Below are 14,186 nucleotides of genomic sequence, written 5' to 3'. Positions count from 1 at the left end.
GTGTGAGCTTTGTTCAAAAGAAAAGAAGAAACCTTTACATGAAGCCACCAAAGCCTCGTCCCCTGCGCTGTCCCTGGCGATCGTAGGCGACGTTGTAACGATCCACCAGCTCGTTCGTCAGGGAGGTACCCTTGGTGATCGACGCCAAGTACGTAACCAGAAGGGCATCATTGTACTCCTGCAATGCGCACACACACAGAGGCGAGCTTGGCATGAGACAACAGTCGACCGCATTGCCCAGCAATTGGGGCGCACGTACCCCGACAAAGTCGGCCTTGAAGGCAGCAGTGTCGATGGCCGGCAGAAGGTTGCAAAGAGTGGCCACCTGGCGCAGGAGGTTCTGATCGACAGGCACCTCACCTGAGCGAAAATGAAAGAAGCAGAGCACGACCATGAGCACACGACGTGCGCGAAAGTTCCACGGAGTCTAAGCTGTGCGATGATGATTACCCTTCTCAACGGCGTGGAGATAGGAAGTGAGGTTCTTGATCTTGCCGTTCAGCATCTTGATGGCGTTGTGCATGCCCAGGAGGTGGGTGGTAACTGCAGAAGAAGAAAAATCAGCTTTGCTGACCGCAGTGTTGTGCGGTTGTGCGGTGGTGGTGCGGTGGTGCGTTCACCCCGTGGTCGTCGAACAGAGCTGTCGTGTGTGTCATGTGTGCGATAGAGGAGCGTACGCTGCGAGCCTTCGGCGGTGCCGCTGGCGCTTACGCGGGCGACGTGGTCGACGGCGATACGCTCGGCCTCACCAGTCTCAATTCGGTACTGGACCTTGGAGAAGAGCAGAGTGGGCTCGTCGTTGATGATCCTCAGCTCCGACTCGAAGACCTGTACGGGCAGGCCCTTGGTCACCTTGCTGACCAGCGTGTCCAGGATGAGGTAGAGGGGCGACTCGTTGAAGGGGATGAACTGGGGCCACGCAAAATCAGACATAGATGGCGGGAAAGAGAAAGCGAAGGGTTAATTAGAATTATGGCGACACCATGATGTCACACTGAAGCACTCCAAGAGAGGATGATCGGCACCTGGTTGTGAATCTGGATGTCGGCAGGCTTGCATTCAGCACCGGTGGAGTACCAGCCCAGCAGGTCATGATTTTTGAACACGGTAACGACTGCGCACGAGAAGATCGTTTTGTAAAAAAAAAAAAAATCAGCAGTGCGTGCAGAAGGCAAACTGTACATTGCTCTTGCTTGGCCTTGAGGTAATCGGTGTCGATTACGACAGCGCCGTCGATGACGTTGTAGACCAACTCGAACGAATTGGTCACCTCTACATTACGCCCAGACTGGACGCCGAAGAGGGCACCGATCACGCGAGGGTTCTTCTCTTCGGTGGAGTACTTGGCACGCGTGTAGTGATCCGAAATGTTGATCAGAACTAGTGGGTGAAGGGCAATGTCCAACGCGCTGCCTCCCTCCTTCTCGATGATCGCACCAGCAGTCGGCGTGGTCTTGTCAATCTCCATCTTTTACGTATTTGTGCTGATGTGCTCCTTTTTTTCGTATTTCGTCATTTTCTGCTCTTCCAATTCACTAAAACACAAAAGTTATGTCGACACCCCAGAGGTGAATCGCGGCAACGACCCTCAACAGACATTCGAAAAATTTTGTTTAGTCGAGGCTGACGTCTTCAAGCGAAGGTGCAGGCGATCGGACCGAGAAGGCTGGGGATCTGCCGCTCTGACGATGACCATTCTCATCGTCTTCAACATCGGCCGCACGCTGATCGCCATCGTCCGTGGTTGCGCCGGGACGCGGCGTGTGGGTCTCTTCACCCTCGCCCTTCGTGCCTCCTCCTGTGTGGTGCCGATCGTGATTGACCGGCGGGCCGCCAGATGACGATCGGTTCCTCCGGCGGAGCTTGGTGGCCTCCTTGTGGCCGAGGATGGAGGTGGTGGAGAGGTCCTTGATGTAGGCGTCCATGAACTCGACCGCGTCGTGCGTGCTGCGCAGCACCGCCACAACGGTGAGCGCACTTTACACAAAACATTGGTGCGGGCCAAGAGGAGTTACCTGTTGAAGAAGTTCTCGGGGCCGATCTTGCTGGTAAGACCCGACTGGTCCATGGTGTCTCTGCGCGCGAGAGAGCGACGAGCGACGGTCCATTGAGGATGAGCGATGAAACGCATCGTGATGCTAATAAACAATGGCGCTACTTGAGGCAGTGAGGGTTGCGGCCGCAAGATGACACTATCTCCGTACCGGACTTCGCTCTTGACGTTGGTCCACAGGAAGCACATGGCCTTGGCCCGATAGGCGTCGATGATCTCCGACAGAGCGTGTACCGCCGTAGAGTCGATGCTATTCACGCCTGCGATTGACACCCACGTGCCACACGCACGCACACACGCACACAAGCACACACATGGAGCTCAGCCAAGAGGTAGAAATAGGAACGAGGCGACCCCATTCGTGTGCGTGTGCGTGTGTCGTGCGTGTGAACAGGACGGCACGTGTACCGGTGGCGTCGATGATGATGCCGTGCAGCTTGTTCGGGCTCCTGGCCTCGTACTTGGCTGCGCGCATTCAAGAGTTATGAGGAATGAGTCCGGTGGAAGGTGCAAAGGCGGCCACCACACGCGTACCGAGCCGCTCCTTGAACCACACCACGTTGGCGAAGAACAGGTTGGAGTCGAATCGGAGCACCAGGGCGCCCGCCACCGTCACGGCGTGCGGGTACCTCACCTTCTCCTGCTCCCCCCCACGCATAGCCCAAGTCGCGACGACATTAGCGCAACATTCCGAGCGGTAACATATTAAAAAAATTGAAAGCGAAAACGAAGAGCGATGACACGGGGTGGGAGTCGATGCCTTGTAGACGAGGGTGCCAGCCAGTCGCCCCAGCTCGACAAAGCTGGGCTTGGCCGTGCGATAGATGACCTGTAGGAGCGACACTCCGACCGCCGCGCCCACTCCGATCTCTGCAAGTGCGTCGACGCACTTAGCGGCGAGAGCCAAACGAAGAGTAAGGGGTGCACGTGCCTGGACCGAGGCACAGGGTGATGACGAACACGATGGCCAGCTGCACCAGGTCCGTCCGGTCATTGATCTGCGCCAGTGGCGAGGCGAAACGGTCGGTTTCAGCATCGGAGGAGAGGTGGCGGTGGTGGTTAGGGAAGAGGAGGGAGGCGTACGCGGTAGAGGAAGAGCGGCTCCTCGTAGTCGATGAGGGCGAACACGGCGGAGATGACGATGCTGGCCAGCACGCACATGGGGGCGTAGTAGAACAGCCGCGTGAAGAGCAGCAGCGTCAGGCCGATGACCAGCGCCGCGAGAAGCGACGACAGCGGCGTGCGCGACCCGCTCTCGTAGTTGACGGCGGTCCGCGAGAGGCTGCCCGCCACCGGATCTGGTGCAGCCAGCCGTGAGTCGCAAAGCGAGCACAAAGTGTGCACGCCGCGCGGGGGGGGGAGAGTGAGCGTACAGCTTTGGAAGAGGGCGCCGATGGAGTTGCAGAGGCCGAGTGTGAGGATCTCCTGTCCGACGTCGATGGAGTACTGCTTCTTGGCTGCCATTCACAACCGATCCACCACCACCACGTGTGCGCTGTTGGTGCGTGTTGTCGTCCACACGCGCGTGCGGTGTGTCGTGTGTTGTGTGTGTGTGTGTGTGTGTGCGCGCGCGCGCGCGCGCTGTGTGACGATTGCGGGGACGGGGAAGGAATGGAGCACCGCAGAAGCGTTTGGCCACGGAGATGCCCTCGATGAAGCCCAGAACGGCGATGCTTGTGGCCGGGGGAAGCATGCTCCACACGCCCGACCATCCGGCCTCCCCTGCTCCAGGCGGCGCGCACTGGCGTTAGCCCACACAGCCATGGTTTTCATTCACCACCACAACCATCACCACAGCCGAGGCCGTCGCAAAGCGGTGGGGCCGGGGGCGTATACTCATGAAAGCAACGGATGGAGTGGGCAGCCCTGTGGGCAGCGAGCCGATCACCTTGAGCCCCAACTGCGCGGGCGCTGTGGAGTGAGATCGAGGGGCGAGATTGCATTGTTCCCCCCCCCCATCAGGGCGGATTCGGGAGGGGTGAGTAGGAGGTACCCGTGTGTCGAGGTCCAGTATCCAGGTGAGGAACGTGGTGGCCACGAGCAACATCAACGCCACCGGCAACCGTTTCGTGTACCTGCTCCGTTCGTGTCGTGTGTCGTGCGTGTGTCGTGCGTGTGTCGTGCGTGTTGTGTGGCATGAGTACACAGAAGCAGACCCCGAGAGGAGGAAGAGGAGCGCAGCTCAGACCGTTTGGCGAGTACGAGGATGGCGACGCAGAGGCAGCCCAGGAGGAGGGACCACAGGTGGATGTCCCCGATGTTCTCGCCCAGCGAGTACAGCAGCTTGGGCAGCGTGTCCCCTTCATTCGATTCAAGCACCCCCCCCCACGAGCCATTCCCACCGCGCACGCGCGCACACACCACGGTGTGTGAGTAGGACTCGCGCAAGAGAGGCAGCGAAGAACCCTCCTCGTGGATAGGGCGACCGTGTGCAAGTACCGGAGGCGGAGATGCGGAAGAGGGACTTGAGCTGGGACATGAAAATGATCACCGCCGCAGCCGACGTGAAGCCACTCAGCACCTGCCACGTCATGCACGGAGTTCACCGGTTGCGCGTCAACGCGGGTTCGGGTTGTTTGTCCACAAAAGAATGTCGGCAGGGCAACGTGTACGGCGGGTTAGGGGGCGTACGGGGTGGGAGAGGAGGTTCTCGATGAGGAAGCCGACGCGGAGGATGCTGGCCACGACCAGGATCAGGCCCATGAGGAAGGTCAGCAGGATGGCCGCCTGGATGTACTCCTCCGTGCCGGGCTTGGCGCCGAGCGCACTCGCGGCCTCGGGGATCAGCAGGGACACCATGGCCGTGGGACCCATCGATATCTCCGCCGACGTGCCGAAGAACTGCCACCCGAGGTGCACCGCCACACATACCACACGACACACACACGACACGACACACACGACACACACCACACGACACACACGACACACACACGCACACACGCACGCACGACATACACAGACACAGACACGAGATGTAATCAGTGACGCGGAAATCAAAACCGCTCCAGAGTGGCAGTACTGGTGGTGAAGGTGACGGTGGTGATGGTGTTGAAGGTGGTAGTGGCTGGTGATAGAGACGCGTACCGAGTATACGATTAACGGCGTGAGGGAGGCGTAGAGGCCGTAGATGGGCGGTAGCTCGGCGATGAGCGCGTAGGCCATGCCCTGCACGACCAAACGCACCCGTGATCACGGTCACATGTGCTCATGGTCATGGTCGCCCAGAGGGCAACCAGCGGCGCGTGGTGCGAACTACGTAAGAAGGGTTCGTACCTGGGGGATGAGCATGAAGGCGATGGTGATGGCGGCGAGGAGGTCGAACTTGATGTTGGTGGCCCACCCGTAGCGGAAGTAGTGGGGGAACCACCGCGTGATGGGCACCACCCCGAGCGCCCGCCTTCCCAGCGCCCGCGCCGTGCAGCTGCGCCTCGCCCACGCCTGCCTGCATGCATGCACCCCAGCGCCCGGCCGTCACCACCACCATCGCACGCGGATGAGCCAAAAAAGAAGAAAACTAATAGATAAAAGGAATAATAAGAATAAGGATAAAGAATAGATAAAAGTGGGGGGGGGCACGAACAGTTTGTCGACGGGGTGGGAGGTGAGAGTGTCGGCCGGCACCGCGTCGCTCTCGGCGGAGCTGACGGAAGGAGAGTCGGGCTCCTCGGGCGAGGAGGAGATTCCAGAGTCCGAGGCCGGGTCGGGGCTGCTGTCGTCGGCGGCGCCGTCGAAGCCCCGGACCTGGATCAGCTTCTCGTGAAAGCGCTGCACGCTTTGGATGACGTGCAGCAGCGCCGGCTGCGCGAAGCAAGTACGGCCCGCCACCAGAGCGTCAGTGACTGCATCGCACACAAGGCGCGCGCGCGTGACAAAGAAATGGAAACAAAAACAAAGCGCGTGCGTGTCTGTGTGGCATGCCCCACATTCCTGGAATGTGCAAAAAATGCAACGTACGTTGGTGAGGGCGTAGTGTTGCGTGAGGGCCGCGTGGCACATGCCCCAAAGGTCCCTCTTGGCCTTGTGCACCTTGATGTGCACCTCCACGGGACTCACGACCCCTGCACCACATCCGCACCACACCCGCACCACACGATTGAGCATATGCGTGTGGGACAGCACACACACGAACGCGTTGCACGCAAGAGCGCGGCCGGCGGTGGTGCACCTTCGAGGGCGTGGTGGAGGCCATCCACGATGAAGGTGCGGAAGGTGTCAAAGTTGGCGAAGAGCACCTCTTCGTCGTGCCGCCCGATGTCGGGGTCCACCGCCCGCACGAACTCCCGGAAGAACTCCACCTCTACGCATGTGAGAGCGAAGAAGAAGAAGAAGAAGAGTCATCACGTCAGCCCCGCCAGTACTGCGCATGAATTGGTTTGTGGGTGTGGCCACACAGCTGCACGGCTACCATTTTCGAGCTGGCGAGACACCAGCGCTGCGTCGGCAGGGGTGCCGCCCACCTCCTCCTCATCTTCTGCTGTTGTCGAGGCATCTTCTTCTTCGCCTTTGGCTCCGCTTCTGGAGCGCTCCACGTCGGCTGACTTCGCGTTGGCGCCACCGGCAGTGCGGGCCGCCTCTTCGTCATCGTCGCCATCCTCTATTTCGTCGTCGTCTGCTGTCGTGCCGAGCGGCTGCCAGCGAGGAGCGGCGTCCTCACTTGCCCCCAGCTCCTCGAAGCGGCCCAGCCCGAAGAAATGTTCCTCGTCCTCTTCCATCTGTGCGGCTGCTCCTTGTTGTTGGTGCCCCACCGCACTCGCCTGTGCCGGAGCGGAGACAAAACACCGAATTAATTTGGCGCAGCCGCAATTTCTTTTGTTTCTTTCTCAGGCTGAGAAAAAGCTGAAGAAATAGATAGTCGCAAGGCGAGGCTGATCATTTGTAGAGACACAAAAAACACAAGATGATGGACCCAGAGAAAAAGAAATGGTCGGTGATCTACCCGGTCTACGTCAACTCAAAGAAGACGGCTGCCGATGGCAGGAAAATCGCCAAGGTGAAGGCCTGCGAAAACCCCACGGCACAAGAGATTTATGACGTCTGCAAGCATCTCGGCTTCAAATGCGAACTCGAGGTACAGTGCTACTTGCCACCCCCATCACGCAAAGCAAAAAAACACTCCATCTCGTGTGTGCGCAACTCACTCCGTAATTTCATGTGAATGAAATTGGTGGTGCAGGCCGACAAGGCGTTTCCTCGCGATTTCATGCAGAAGGGGCGAGTCCGAGTTCTGGTCCAGGAGAACAAGCAGTCAGTCCACCCTGACATCCACACTAGTGCGTGTCCCTCCAGCCTAGCCATCTCTCTACTACTGCTCCGTCTGCTTTTTATGCCGCTATCAAAGAGTCGTGTGTATGACACTCACTGTGGTGGTGGGGGTGGCCATGGCACAGAGGCGGCGCTGATGGTGAAGCTGGGCGAGCTCATCCCCAGACTGCAGTCCAGACAAGGCGGCGGTGCGGCGGCCAGCGGTGCGGCGGCGGCGGGTGGCAAGGGCGGCAAACGCGATAAGCGGAAGGGCAGGTGATGGGGAGACACGCCACACACACACCTCACATGCATACATTACATACATTCCATTCATTATCGCCGCGTCATGTCGAGGCCGCCGGCCGCACTTGGTGACGACATCGGTGGAGGGCCAGCTGCGCTCGGTCGCTGAACAGAGCGTGGCACGACGCGCAGAATACCCGCGCCGCCACCTCCAGCCGCTTGATCGTCTTCGGGGCGCTCTCCCACGCCTGCCCTCATCGCCGCCGCGCGTCTCAGAAATAGCAGCATCTCACGAGGCAACCCACCGCCACCCACCACCACCAATAGAGAAGAGACGATAGAAGAGAAGAACCAACCTGCAGCTCCATCCGGAAGGGCTTGAAGTGCCGGCAGATGCCGGCGGCGGACTCGAAGCCCTCTCGATCCTCCTCCTCTGCACTTTCGACTTCCCGCTCGCAGCCCGATCGGGAAAGCGTTGGATGGTGGCGGTGGTGGTGGTAGGCCTCCTTCTCGCGCTGGTCGATGAGGGCCGCGTCCGGGTCGTCGTCCATGGCTTCGAGGACCGCGAGGGCGGAGCGGGGCACCAGGCACATGTAGTACCCGTGCGTGTCCTCTCGCTTGCCGGCCTGCCTCGGGAACTGCGCCGGGAAGGGACTCATTGAACGCGTGCCTGTTGGTCGTTGTTGTTGTTGCCACCATCGCCCGCCATTGGTTTGATTGAGAACAAACGCGGCACTGCCCCCCCCCTCGCGGTACACACGCGACGTACGTGACTTCGCACACGTGGGCGTAGGAGGCGTAGTGCGCGATCGACCCCGTCTCCAGCTCGTCCATGCGATTGACCTGTCCACCGCCCAACCCAAGCAACGTTGGCAGGCCGCCTGTGAGGGCGAAGCGCCAGCGCGCGACGTCGAGCGGGAGGTGGGTGGGTGGGTTGTAGAGGTCACCTTGCTGTGGAAGGCCATGCGGTCGTAGATGGCCACCACCCAGTACTCAACGCCCTGGTTGGCGCCTTTTAGACCACACATGAATCATGTGCGCAGCGGTGGTTGGTGGTGGTGGGAAAGCCGCACGGCGTGGATTGGTACGGGCGTGTGAACGGGGAGCTCCACCCGACCAATGCCCATCGATCGCGCATGCGTGGTGGACTGGCCAGCCCGCAATTTGGGAAGGTGCGTGTGTGTCGTGTGTCGTGTCGTGTATCGTGTGTGTGTCGTGTGTGTGTCGTGTGTGGAGTCAACGACAAGGCGGAGTCATGAAGAAGGGCATCAGGGGATCCGCACCGCGAGGAGCAGGTGGGGCCGTCCCTTGGTCGAACACGCCCGAGCCTGGGCGCTGCCGCTCTCGCCGTCGTCATGGGAGTAGAGCGCCATCTTCACCCTCGGCCCTCTGCACGCACGCGCACGCACGCACGCACGGTGCAATGAAGAAGTCCACGCGAATGCCGCGTTGCGGATGCGGATAACGTGAACAACGGCATCCCCCTGGTGGACCCCCCGCCGCCGCCCATGGAGAGGGGACGTGCGTACCCACACCCCAATGGGGAGAAGGACCACAGGCCCAGACCCTGCAGCTCTCCAGAAGTGCTGGCCATCATCTGCCCGCCCCCGTCCCGCCCAAGCCAATGTTGGATTGCTGTCATTTGGCGCCGTGGCACGGGACGAGCACAGAGGAAGTCACGAGGGGGTCGAAGGGGGTGATGGGAGTTGCCTTGGTGGCGATCAGCCAGGAGCCGCCGCTGTGGGCCGTGTCCGTGAACTTGCGGTGGTAGCCCTCCGGCGCCACGCCTTCACCACCAGCCACCGGTGAGCAGAGCGGTCAGGCGAGCAAATTGCGCGCTGCACTTGTGGTCGGGGGGAGCGTACAACGGGACTGGAAGAGGAGGCTCTTCCAGCTCCGGCCCACCTGCGGCGCCACAGCCCGGCGGAGGGCGGCAGCGCGCCAGAGGGTCTTGTCGTTGGCCCACGCCCGGAACAGCCGGCACACGGCCGCCGCAGCCACCAAGTCCCGCTCCCCCAGGAAGCTGCGGGGTCTCGCTGGGCCGGTCAGGGAAGAAAGAGAGAGAACGAAAGAGACGAAAGAAAGAACGAAAACTAGGGGGGAGCTGACCTGAAGACCAACAGCCCCTGCTCGCACGGCAGGAGACGCCACGGGAACCAGCAGCCGACACCAGAACCGCTGCAGGCCTGCTCCTCCATCGCTCAGCACAACTCGTTGTGGCGTGGTGGGGGGGGGACTGCGGTGACTGTGGTGTTGCGCCTGGCCAGCACTCACGGCCCCTGTGGTGGTGAGGACGTGCACGAGGTACCCGGGGAGGTAGGATCAACAGGACGTGCTCGAACATGTTTTTTACGTGTCTCACACCCCGCTACTCCCTTAACCAGTGGAGATGAGGGAGAGAGTGTGATGGAGAGAAAGAGGGAAAATGATACAAGAGGGGCCACACGCGCGGTGTGTGAGCGGCCGCATACTTACAAGAGGGGTGGGTTGGCGAGTGTCGTAGTGGTGGTGGTAGTAGTAGTGGAAGTCGTATCGGTCGGGAGGTCGTCTCAGATATCCTGCTCGTGGATGATGTCGGCGATCCGCCCTCCGCTGCGCCGCGCAAACTCGCGCACCTGCGGCCCGGGCGACGCCTCGAGGTTGACCACTACCGTCGGCAGAGGCTCTCCTTGTTCCCGGCCTCGCCGCAATCGCCGCGCCACGTCGGCCTCGGTCTCATCATCGTCATCGCCATCGTCTTCCGAGTCGGGAAGGAGGGTGAGGTCGATCACCTCCTGGGCCGGCCCCGCCGGGAGGCGGGGGCGCGGTAGTGCGAGCGGCGCGGGGATGTCGGCAGCTGCAGTTCGCTGTTCGCGTCGCGTGCGACCGCGTTCGAGCGATGACGTGTCTTCGCCGTCGCTGTCGACAAGGATGACCTCGGGGCTGCTGGGCTCGCTCAACAGCTCGTCGCCCGACGACGATGAGGCGTAGGTCGAGGTCGAGTGGCCGTGGCCGTGGGGGGCGTAGCTACTTCGCGCGGTATCGAACATGAGGCGGTGGAACATATCAAAGAGGCCCATGGCGTGGTGGACGTGCGGCTGCGTGACGAAGGAGAACGGGAAGCCCGAGTTGTGTTGGTGAGCGTGATGATGGTGATGATGGTGGGCGTGATGATGGTTGTAGAGCGGAGGCGCGTGCATCGAGCCCAACGAGAAGGAGTCAATCAGGAAGCCTAGTACATGAGTGTGTGCGTCGTGTGTGTGTGTGTGTGTGTGCAACCACGTGCAATGCACCACTGTGAGTAACCGGCTTGCCGTGCATAGGAAGGGAGGAATTGCAGAGCACATGGGAGGAGGCGCACCTGACGGAGGCCAATGGAGGTCTTCGTCGTCGAGGTCATCATCATCGCTGTCGTCCTCGTCCTCTTCCTCGCTCCAGGGGTTGTAGTCCTTCCTCCGCACGCGTACGCGTTCAGTCTTTTGCTTCTTGCGCCCCTGCTGACCTCCAACCTGAAGGTGCACCACATAGGGTCAAGCAGGCTTCCTTGCCAGCACAAGTTATGCTGTTGTAGTATTTATACAGTAATTGTTGTATTATTTATTTATTTATTTATGTGTGTTTTGTAACTCAAATGAAGAACACTTGAAGAGAATCCTTGAAGGGAGGGTACCGTCTTCCTGATGATTTCGCGAAACCTCTGTTTGCAAAGAGGGCAGGTGTTGCTTTTCTCGGCCCATTGCGAGATGCAGCCAAAGCAAAACTTGTGCTCACAACACGTCAGGCAGCCCATGACCTCGCCTATCTCACCCAGGCAGATGCAGCATTCGTCCTTTTCTTCCTCTTCTTCCCCTCCTTTCTCTTGTTCCTTCTCCTTTTCGTTCCTCGACATGCTATCCTCCGATGCTGGCGCGTTTGCACCATGTCGCGAGTTCTCTTTCTCGGCTGCTCGCTCCTCATCTGCACGGTCGTTCAGCACGAGCGGCTTCGCAACGCCTGGGATCGGAGCCGCCCTCGATGCTTCTTCTCGCGATCGTTTACGAGATGAGGAGGATGTGGAAGAATTACCGCGCCGTGACGAATGATGAGACGAAGTGGAGGAGGGAGAAGGAACGTAGGGCGAAGCAGATGAGTGAGAGGGGAGGCTGGGAAGTGGCGGCTGTGGAAAGCGAGGGGTCTGAAGGCCATCTTCGACCAATGCCTGGTGATGGTTGGTGTAGAGAGGACGCCTCGGATATTCTTGCCCATGCAGGGCCACGTTGTGCCTCATCGCGAGCGACGATAGATGGTACTGCCTGCTTGGTCGGTACTAGTCTCGGCCAAAGATGTGAGAGATGGATGCGCGCCCAAAACAAAAAAGCTTTTGCGACGAGAGAAAACAGGGAAAAGCTGTTTCTGCCGAATTTTTCCTCAACTCCTATCCGACAGCAGGCCTGACTATCCGCCAGTCGGGCAGGCACTTGGAGGGGCCAACCACAGCCCAGGGTCCGGGCTTGCGCTACATTGTACACGGCTTGCTGCATTTGAACGACGAAGGTCGAAACCCTCGAACATCAAGCACAAGGGGGGAAGAGCGCCAGAAAAGACTAGAAGCGGGAGCCGCTGGCGCCTAGCATGATCATTTTCTCGACGTGGTTGAGCGGGAACATCCCTCGCTTGCCTGCCACCTCGGCGATGGCCCAGTTTTCGTCGATCTCCTCGCTCACATCGAAGATGTCGCCCAGGGTGAGTGACATCTCGTCGGGGTGGGTGGCATCGAACCTCTGCTTGACCCTCACCTTGTATGTGGGCACCGAACGACCTGTCATAGTGCACACGCAACACGCACCGCAGGCGGTGAGCTGGAGGCCACGTGGGGAGGTGGGGGCGCACGGGATATGTCATACCCTTGAGAATGGTGGAGCCACCGACGTCATCGTCATCATCGTCATCCATGCCGGATATGTTGAGCAGCGACTCGGAGTAGTAGCCCGTCTCCCGGATCTTCTTCAGTTGGTCGAGCGTCTTGGTGGGGCGGGAATTCTCGATCAGGTTGTCGGTGGTGCCGGACACCTTGTCGGGATCGCTGGTGAACTGGTCCAGCTCCGTCTTGACCTTGCTGATCTCGGCCTGCCGCAGCAGCGCGCGCGCACACACACACACACACACGTGGTGGGAGTGTCAACAACCAGTGCCGGAGCAGCGTTGTGCGTGCTTCAAGGTGATGGGTGTGAGTACCAGGCCCGCCTCCATTCCCTCTGATTCCTCGGCGAGGACCTTGGACCACTGCTTGATGAAGAAACACACCCGCCTTCTGTCCAGCAGCTCGGCCTTCTTGAGTTCATCGCCCAACATCCGATCGTGCGACTCGACGCTCTGCTCCAGCGTGTTGGCCAGATTCTTGATCTTGTCCTCGTCCTGCTCACAGCAGCACGTGCAAAGCAACGCGACACGTGGTCAGGACGCGCACGAACACGCAATGGCACGTGAGGTGGTTCGCACGGAGGCCAACCTTCTTCTTCTTTTTGTTGGCCTTGTTGAACTCCTTCTCGAACTTCTTGATGTTCTTCATGGACGCCGACTTCTGGGCCTTGTAGGTCTTCTCGAAGGTGGCGACGTCGGACTTGTCGGTCTCCAGCTGTCCACCGCCGGACTTCTCGTACGACTGAGGACATCGTAAACGGGCCACCAGCACGCATGAGCGAAACGACAAAAGAAGAAGAAGAAGACAAACCCGCTGCGCGTCGCACGCACGCACGCAACACACGCACAGCCAGGGCTGTTTTGTAGGGCGTGTAGCATACCTGCACGAGGGCTTCTTGAAGGGCCGTCGCAAACTTCCAGCGCTTCGCATCTTTGTGGCGCGGAGAGGAAAGAAGGGGTGAGTGCAACGGCTCCTGGGTGCCAAGGAGAAGGGTGGCAGACAGAAGGTACGGTACCGATGAGCTTCTGGGTGTCTGAAATCTTTCGGATGGAGTCACTCAGGTCTCCGCTCTCTACGTCGGCGAGCTTCAGCATCAAATCTGACAGCACCTAGTAACGGACAGCCAACGGGTCAATCGATCGATTATTACCGGGGGGGGGTTGCAGGATCGATCCGGGAGGAGTACCTGTGAGGTTTGGTTGAGGGCGTGCAGTTGCTGGTGATACTTCTGGACGGCCTTCAGGAACTCGGGCATGATGGCGTTGGAGGCCTTCATCACGTTAATCGTCTTCACGGTGGCGATGACCTTGGGGTCACCCCGGTCGTCCTTGGCGGTCCTTCCAGGCTGCGGGCTGTTCATCATGCTGCTGCTTCTACTATCTGGTGCCTTCTTTCTTTCCTTCTTGAGCGGGCTTCGCTTCGATCTTTGCGCCTTCGTGGCCTTTCTCTCTTCTCTCGGGATGGTGAGATAGTGGCAATTTGGTGGTATTGCTCGCGGCGCGGTGCGGCTGTCGCCCACGGGACAACCTCTTATAAAAATTGGTGCTCCGGCCGCACCCCATTTTGCCTGTTGGGCTTTTATCCTCCCGCGCATGGCCCACCGATGGACCCCTCGGCCCACGCCCTCACCAACACTCACGGTGGCCAAGCGAGCAAAAACCGCAGCAGGGCAGAGTTACCGACCGGGCGCGAGATCTTGCCCGAGGCCGCGGGAAAGGGATACAGCATATACGGCCTCCTGCACATCGCTGGCAGCTCCTTACG

General features: G+C 59.9%; 8 protein-coding genes across 8 annotated transcripts; 1 reads left to right on the top strand and 7 right to left on the bottom strand.

Annotated features, from left to right (window-relative positions):
* Positions 1-34: 34 nt before the first annotated feature.
* Positions 35-1,468, bottom strand: ACA1_113780 (COP9 signalosome subunit 6, putative; the record flags this gene model as incomplete). Its single annotated transcript, XM_004342093.1, has 6 exons — positions 35-178; positions 260-360; positions 451-543; positions 678-909; positions 1,026-1,114; positions 1,183-1,468. The coding sequence occupies 6 exons, from the start codon at positions 1,466-1,468 to the stop codon at positions 35-37; spliced, it is 945 nt and encodes a 314-aa protein (XP_004342142.1).
* A 145-nt stretch (positions 1,469-1,613) lies between these two features.
* On the bottom strand, positions 1,614-6,768 carry ACA1_113770 (sulfate permease subfamily protein; the record flags this gene model as incomplete). The annotated part of the gene is made up of 21 exons (XM_004342092.1): positions 1,614-1,947; positions 2,016-2,075; positions 2,205-2,313; positions 2,462-2,518; positions 2,588-2,693; positions 2,823-2,923; positions 2,991-3,051; positions 3,137-3,351; positions 3,427-3,510; positions 3,674-3,775; positions 3,890-3,953; positions 4,047-4,128; positions 4,242-4,353; positions 4,493-4,574; positions 4,685-4,894; positions 5,141-5,221; positions 5,330-5,498; positions 5,637-5,854; positions 6,011-6,114; positions 6,222-6,353; positions 6,462-6,768. 21 exons carry the CDS (start codon positions 6,766-6,768, stop codon positions 1,614-1,616), a joined length of 2,790 nt encoding a protein of 929 aa, XP_004342141.1.
* A 185-nt stretch (positions 6,769-6,953) lies between these two features.
* ACA1_113760 (signal recognition particle 19 kDa protein) lies at positions 6,954-7,577 on the top strand (the record flags this gene model as incomplete). Its single annotated transcript, XM_004342091.1, has 3 exons — positions 6,954-7,124; positions 7,230-7,326; positions 7,444-7,577. The coding sequence occupies 3 exons, from the start codon at positions 6,954-6,956 to the stop codon at positions 7,575-7,577; spliced, it is 402 nt and encodes a 133-aa protein (XP_004342140.1).
* A 67-nt stretch (positions 7,578-7,644) lies between these two features.
* Positions 7,645-9,137, bottom strand: ACA1_113750 (uncharacterized protein; the record flags this gene model as incomplete). Its single annotated transcript, XM_004342090.1, has 6 exons — positions 7,645-7,791; positions 7,900-8,197; positions 8,313-8,386; positions 8,491-8,544; positions 8,827-8,932; positions 9,073-9,137. 6 exons carry the CDS (start codon positions 9,135-9,137, stop codon positions 7,645-7,647), a joined length of 744 nt encoding a protein of 247 aa, XP_004342139.1.
* A 44-nt stretch (positions 9,138-9,181) lies between these two features.
* On the bottom strand, positions 9,182-9,741 carry ACA1_113740 (Fbox domain containing protein; the record flags this gene model as incomplete). The annotated part of the gene is made up of 3 exons (XM_004342089.1): positions 9,182-9,330; positions 9,409-9,566; positions 9,653-9,741. 3 exons carry the CDS (start codon positions 9,739-9,741, stop codon positions 9,182-9,184), a joined length of 396 nt encoding a protein of 131 aa, XP_004342138.1.
* Positions 9,742-10,092: 351 nt separating this feature from the next.
* On the bottom strand, positions 10,093-10,928 carry ACA1_113730 (uncharacterized protein; the record flags this gene model as incomplete). The annotated part of the gene is made up of 2 exons (XM_004342088.1): positions 10,093-10,620; positions 10,884-10,928. The coding sequence occupies 2 exons, from the start codon at positions 10,926-10,928 to the stop codon at positions 10,093-10,095; spliced, it is 573 nt and encodes a 190-aa protein (XP_004342137.1).
* A 195-nt stretch (positions 10,929-11,123) lies between these two features.
* Positions 11,124-11,789, bottom strand: ACA1_113720 (zinc finger, C3HC4 type (RING finger) domain containing protein; the record flags this gene model as incomplete). Its single annotated transcript, XM_004342087.1, has 1 exon — positions 11,124-11,789. One exon carries the CDS (start codon positions 11,787-11,789, stop codon positions 11,124-11,126), a length of 666 nt encoding a protein of 221 aa, XP_004342136.1.
* Positions 11,790-12,105: 316 nt separating this feature from the next.
* ACA1_113710 (SH3 domain containing protein) lies at positions 12,106-13,785 on the bottom strand (the record flags this gene model as incomplete). The annotated part of the gene is made up of 7 exons (XM_004342086.1): positions 12,106-12,320; positions 12,406-12,628; positions 12,737-12,916; positions 13,011-13,163; positions 13,303-13,352; positions 13,438-13,531; positions 13,609-13,785. The coding sequence occupies 7 exons, from the start codon at positions 13,783-13,785 to the stop codon at positions 12,106-12,108; spliced, it is 1,092 nt and encodes a 363-aa protein (XP_004342135.1).
* Positions 13,786-14,186: the final 401 nt, after the last annotated feature.

The sequence above is a fragment of the Acanthamoeba castellanii genome, assembly GCF_000313135.1.
Source record: "Acanthamoeba castellanii str. Neff unplaced genomic scaffold scf7180000084669, whole genome shotgun sequence".
Classification (NCBI taxonomy): domain Eukaryota; phylum Discosea; order Longamoebia; family Acanthamoebidae; genus Acanthamoeba; species Acanthamoeba castellanii.
This window is presented reverse-complemented; position numbering and strand designations above follow the sequence as displayed.